This window comes from Colobus angolensis, unplaced genomic scaffold (genome assembly GCF_000951035.1).
Source record: "Colobus angolensis palliatus isolate OR3802 unplaced genomic scaffold, Cang.pa_1.0 Scaffold46, whole genome shotgun sequence".
Lineage (NCBI taxonomy): Eukaryota > Metazoa > Chordata > Mammalia > Primates > Cercopithecidae > Colobus > Colobus angolensis.
In genome coordinates, this window is record NW_012118043.1 from 8,303,407 (window position 1) to 8,310,223 (window position 6,817).

The 6,817-nt window shown below is 37.0% G+C and overlaps 1 protein-coding gene across 4 annotated transcripts in view; it reads left to right on the forward strand.

Moving 5' to 3' along the window:
• Positions 1 to 6,817, forward strand: part of CEP70 (centrosomal protein 70kDa) — a 115,027-nt gene that overhangs the window by 81,982 nt on the left and 26,228 nt on the right. For all 4 annotated transcript variants that reach the window (XM_011958134.1, XM_011958135.1, XM_011958136.1 and 1 more), the window contains 3 exons: positions 2,348 to 2,404; positions 5,470 to 5,557; positions 5,645 to 5,733. In XM_011958134.1, the coding sequence (XP_011813524.1) occupies positions 2,348 to 2,404; positions 5,470 to 5,557; positions 5,645 to 5,733 (234 nt within the window). The remainder of the gene's footprint in view (positions 1 to 2,347; positions 2,405 to 5,469; positions 5,558 to 5,644; positions 5,734 to 6,817) is intronic.

Here is a 6,817-nt window from a genome sequence, read left to right on the forward strand (position 1 = left end):
CTGCACCCATCAACTCGTCAGCACCCATCAATTCATCATTTATATCAGGTATAACTCCCAATGCAATCCCTCCCCCCTCCCCCCTCCCCATGATAGGTCCCCGTGTGTGATGTTCCCCTTCTCTGGGAAGAGTCTTAAGAGACAATATGACAATATGGAAAGTGTGCTGTAACTTTGAGAGACTTAAATTGGCCGAAGAGTTTGAGTTCTACTTTCTGTGTGACAGGAAACATACCCAAAGATTTCTGAGCAAGGAGATTAAACCCAGAGACAGAAAGACAAGTTAGTAATCGGTTGTAGTAGTCTAGGTGAAGGCTAATGAAGGTCTTAACTAGGACCAAAAAAGGGAGAGACTGCAAAGATGGACAGGAGTTGTCCGGGTGAATTGGCTATAGATGTTGAAAGGAATGGAGGAGTCAAAGATGGCCAGTTTTTAAGCTACATTTGAAGGAACGGGGAAGAAACCGATGAATTCATTTATGGATATATGCTTAGGCACCTTCAGTCATCCATGTAGACATATCAGGCCTATTGTTAAAAGGGCCAAACTCCAGAGAACTTCCAAATTCCATATACAGAAAGAAGAGGCAGAAGAGGAATTGTGTTTGGGTATCATGATAACCAAGGAACACAAGTGTTTCAAGGAGAGGGTGATCAGCAGTGTTGCATGCTTCCTCATTGGTTAACTTGTTTACTTTTCCACTGTTTTATTTGCTCAGAATTCCCAGTACTTAACATGTAATAAGTCTTCCCTAAAACTTTATTGAAGATAATTAGTTACAATCACTCAGAATGAATGAAGTTTGCTGTGAAGGAAAAGATTAGAAATAGAAGCGTAGCATAAGGGGGAAGTAGGTCAAGAGGATTTGTGTGGGATATAAAGATTAAAGCATATTTTCAGGATAATGTGAAAGCTGGCATATGTCAAGATGGGGAAGGGTTGAAGAGAAAAAGAATAATCTAGAAAGTTGTGACATTAAGAGCACAATTGGCTGAATTAGGTCTGAAAAGGAGGATGGGTTGGTAATGTTTTCCCAAGATAGGAGGGAAACATAAATTTTTCCTTTAAAAAGAATAACACATGAAAGCATAGTATTTTTTTTGTTTTTCTCTCGTTTTTTAAATCACAAAAGCAATGAGTGTTTATAAAAATTCAAACAATATAAAAGTGTATATGGTAAAATGTAACAAATCTGCTTGCTTTCCTAATCCCCACATCCCAGAGATAACCTCCTCTCCTAACAGTTTGGTGTGTGTCCTTCCTACTGTTTCTCAAAAGGAGTGCTGTTGGCATTTTGAGTGAGACAGTTCTTCTTTGTGTATTGTTGTGTTGTTCACTGGTGAACTTTTAGCATTCTGCCCCCTCTCCAACTAGTCAATATGGCAACATTGCCCCTCCATACACCCACTAGGTTACAATTTATTCCCTGGTTAAGAACCCATAGAGTTCTTTTTCAATATATGTACATATTCACATCTAACTTTTTTCTTTTCTTTTTAGGCAAAGGTAAAAAATATACATTTGATTATGCAACATTAATTTTTTCCATCATCATTCCTTGTTAAGGACATACAAATTTACATTATTTTTTCTACTTCTCCATTATTTCCTTTTTCTTTTTTTTTTTCTTTTTCTTTTTCTTTTTTTTGAGACGGAGTCTTGCCCTGTCACCAGGCTGTAGTGCAGTGGTGTGCTCTTGGCTCACTGCAACCTCCGCCTCCCAGGTTCAAGTGATTCTCCTGCCTCAGCCTCCCAAGCAGCTGGGACTACAGGCGCGCACCACGACGCCCAGCTAATTTTTTGTATTTTTAGTAGAGATGGGGTTTCACCATGTTGGCCAGGATGGTCTCAAACTCCTGACCTCGTGATCCACTCACCTCAGCCTCCCAAAGTGCTGGGATTACAGGCTTGAGCCACTGTGCCCAGCCCATTATTTTCTATAGTATGGATGTGCCATTAACCTTTCTCCTGATGGAGAGTTAAATTATTTCTGGCTTTTCACTCTTATAAATAATGGTGCAGTGAACAACTTGGTTCATATTGGGTTGCATCTTTTGACATATTTCTGTGGGAGATATTGCTAGAGGTAGAACTGTTGGGACAAGGAGGATATGCATTTAATATGTTGAGATATAATGTTTATAGTTATTTTTAAATCTAGAGTTTGAAATTAATATAACATATGACTTAGTATAGTATTTGCTTTCTGGTAAGAATCACTTAAATTTTTTAAAGCCTGCCAGATAATCTATACTTACTTTTACACTGTAATTTGAAATTATGTAGTGAAACTAGTAGTTGCTCTAATACCGCATTTTGAAAATAATTCAATATTCTGTTTTCTAGGTTGCTTTGTCTAATTGATTACTATGAATCTAAAATTAGAAAAATTCATACACAAAGGTACGAATAATCCTGTATTACAGTTTTTAAAGTTTTTAATCCAGTAATCACACCAGAAGTTTCTGTAGCTTTTGAAACTTTAAATATACTATGGAAATCCACCTAATATGTCACTGTGAAGTTCTTTTTTATAAAGATCTTGAAGACTGTATTTTACAACTTAAGTCAAGATGTTTTGTTGTATTTATGTTAAATTATGTATACTTATTTATCACCGAAGTATTGGTCACAACGGAAATGGTATTTCCCTTTATTTTCTTGAAGTATTACAATTTTTTCTACTGATGTGATCTAGCCCCTGGGTAGTTACTGAGTATATCCACAAAGTATATAGAATTAGATTGGCTGCTTACCAAAGTGCAACCTAATTAGTATGCAGATTTATGTGAGATAAACATAAAATGTCAGTGAAAAATCAAGCTTATAGATTAAAACACACTTATCACGTGATTAAATAAGCATAGAGATAAATGGTTTTTGGCTAAACTAAAATAGCTGAAGGATATCTAAGATATAATTTAAAATGCTTTAATGTAAGGTCACTAAAACAGTAGCTAATCTTTTTATTATTTATAGATGGAACAGTTCTTTTAACAAATATGTATTTGAGCACCTATTTTGTACCATGTTCTAAGTAATTAGGATCCCATAATAAAGCAGATAATTCTTCATTTTAATGAAACATATGTTCGAGTAGTCTTGCCCCAAGAATAGTGACTTTCCAGAATCTTGGAGAGAACAATGGCAGAGCTCCGTGGGTTGCTGGTTGCTGATTATCTGTAGTACCGTGGGGACTCCAAAAAAGAAAAAAAAAAAAAAGAGAAGAAAGGGAAAAGAAAAGGAAGAAGGAAAAAAGGGAGAAGAGAGCAACTAATTAAAAAGCAACTTTTTGCTTTATATTCTTTTCAGAAAGCAGCATTTTATCAAGTAGCATCAGGGACCTTCTGACTTCCAAATGAAACTGTCATTTAGATGATGGAGATTCTACAAAGATAGGACAACTACTCAACTCGGCTGTTGTAGCACAAAATCAGACACACATAATATATAAATGAATTGGCACAGGTGTGTTACAATAAAAATAGTTACAGAATCAACAGCCTGCTGAATATAGCCTGCAGACAGCAGTTTGCTGACCCCTGATCTAGACGATGAAGAGAGGGGATTTGGGGTTTTTGGTAAGAGTAGAATAGATTTAACATAACATAGCCATCAGGAAATTTTTCATGTAGAATATGATGTGAGAGGTACTTGTAGAGTTCTGCAAACGGGGTTCTCTGACTAAAGGTGACAAAAGGATTGAGGCCATTGGAGTGGTGGTATTGAATTTAGTTGTCATGAATTTGTAATGAAAATCTGGGGTTGAGAAACGAGCGACTTGGAGAAGAATCACTTTTTAGCTTAAAAAGCTTTTCATCAGTTGTCTAGCTGAAGTAAAGTATTTTGGCCTATGCAAATTATCCTTGGGTCAGATATTTGGATTGAATGTGTTATTGAGGGAAGTGGAGGATAGGAAGAAAATAGGAGATACATTAATAAATAATATTCTACAAATGAGAAAATTTGCAGCAATAAAAAGAGTCTCCTAAGGAGGGGGTTTTTCAGGATTCATTGACTGAACGGAGTTTATATTATAAACTCAGTCTCCTTTCTAAGAGTGAGTACTAACTTGAAAGTGAGATTCTGGCAATTTCAGGATAGATTTTGAGATCTACCAATAGGATATAAGTATCATCTAAAGAAGTAGGAGTACTGTAGAAAGAGGATGTAACAATTCATTGACAAGTATTACATTAGTAAAGAAGATGAAAGAGGAGAGAGGGGAAGACAGGCTAAGATTTGGAGGCCTAAGTAGGATAAACAGGAAGCACAGGAGAAGAGCTATGAACCTGTAGAACTGAAGCAGCAAGACCAAAGGAAGAAGACAGGTGGGACATGGGCCTTTTGCAGTGGCAAAAGCTTCTCTGCTTATCCATTTTTTTAAGGCCGGTGTTGTCCAAAGTTTTTTTTTTGTTGTTATTGTTTTTATCATCAGACTATATGCACATGCATAAAATAAACTTACATTGGGAATAAATAAATCATTTGAACTGAATCAATCCATTGATACTTACTAGACTGGTGATATGTTTATGTGTAATACTAGAAATCATGCATGTACCCAGTGCACACTAGGCTACAGTAGTAATACTTTATGCAACAGTTAAAGCGAAATGTAGTCCTTAAAAAATGAAGTTGTATTTAACAGAAAAGTATTTTATACTGCTTCAATTTTTAAATTTAAGATTTAATGAAATTCAAAGTTTATTTCTTTGGTGGCATTACCCATATTTCAAGTGTTAAGCGGTAAACACTAGCTCATGTAGCTATTGGTTACCATATAGGACAGCACAGTGATAGTTAATCAAGATTGCTAAAAATAATCATATGTATTTGCTAGCACTTTGCATTTCACAGAGTCCTTCAGTATCTTTCGTTTGCTTTTTACACCAGTCCTGTAAAGTAGATGTGACAGATACTGTTTTACAGATGAGAAAATAAATTCTGAGAGATTGACTTATTCAAATAGTACAACTAGTTAATGGTGTTATCAAGGCTTGAACCAAGACTATTAAATCTGTTGCTTTTTCCACTTACGATCTGCATTTTTTCATATAGGTTTTTTGGTTACCTAAAAGTACTAGAAGGAAAAAATAGTATGTGAATGCATTTTTTGAAAGAACATGGATGTTCCACCTGTGTTTCGTTTTGTTTATTCGGCAGTGCTTTTTCACCTCTTATAGTCCATAGTTTTTCTAGGCAGTGAGATACAGTGGTGAATAAGACAAAGTTCTGGTCTTCATGGATCATATATTCTAAGTAAAAAGAGAGTAAATGGATATTGTATGTTCCATAATAATAGATAATAGTAGTGTTCTAATACCATTCTCTATGAGAACAAGTAGGAAATTTGAATTAATTTTAATTCATGTTTAGATGATTAAACCCTCATTACATTGGTTTAATTAGATTTTTTTCTTTGAAGATAGATTTTTCATAAGTATACTGCATGCGTGTTTTCATAGGCAATATAAAGAAGATGGAAGTCAGTCAGAAGAAGAAAACGACTACAGAAATCTGGATGCCTCACCAACTTATAAAGGCCTTTTAATGGTATGGGGACTGCATAACCAATAAATACTTTTTAATAAAGTAAGTAATCTAAGAAAGTTAATTATTTTTCTATGAAATGTATTGCAGTCATTACAGAATCAACTCAAGGAGGCAAACTCTCAGATTGATGCACTTTTAAGTGAAAAGCTGAACCTCCAAAAAGATTTGGAAACCAGGTGAGAGAAACTTAAGTATTTTTTTTTTTTTTTTTCTGAGACAGGGTTTCACTCTGTCACTCAGGCCAAGTGCAGTGGTGTGATCATGTCTCACTGTAGCCTTGACCTCCAGGGCTCAAGACTAATCAAGTCTCTTAGCTGGGACTATAGGTGCGAGCCACCACACCCAGCTAATTTTTTAAATTATTTATTTTTAATTGAGACAGAGTCTCACTCTGTCCCCCAGGCTGGAGTGCAGTGGCGCAATCTCGGCTCACTGCAACATCTGCCTCCCAGGTTCGAGTGACTCTCCTGCCTCAGCCTCCCGAGTAGCTGGGATTACAGGTGTGCGCCATGACGGCTGGCTATTTTTTGTATTTTTAGTAGACATGAGGTTTCGCCATGTTGGTCAGGCTGGTCTTGAACTTCTGACCTCAAGTGATCCTTTCTCCTTGGCCTCCCAAAGTGCTGGGATTACAGGCATGAGCCACCAGGCTCGGCCTCTAATTTTTTAATTTTTTGTTTGGTAGAGATGGGGTCTCCTTGTGTTGCCTAGGCTGATCTTGAACTCCTAGGCTTAGTGCCAGAATTCCCAAAGTACTGGAATTACAGGCATGAGCCACTGCATCCGGTCAATTTTTCTTCATCCTTTGAAAAGTAAACATATACTGGAATTTGGAATATTAAATGCACCATTCTATCTCCTTTGCTCTAAGGCTAATCATGAGTACATAATATTCTTCTACTCACTTTAGTCAGTTCTCTCCCATGATAACTTATGAAAGGAACACACGGGTAGGCAAGAGAAATGAGAAAACAGGAGGCCACATGGAAGAAGTTAAAACTAGCTAAGAACTTCAAATAAGCTGGGCACAGTGGCTTTCGCCTGTAATCTCAGCACTTTGGGAGGCAGAGGCAGGCGGATTGCTTGAGGCAGGAATTCGAGACCAGAGTGGGCAACATGGCAAAACCCCTTCTCTACAAAAAATATAAAAATTAGCCGGGTGTGAGGCTGGGTGCGGTGGCTCAAGCCTGTAATCCCAGCACTTTGGGAGGCCGAGACGGGTGGATCACGAGGTCAGGAGATCGAGACCATCCTGGCTAA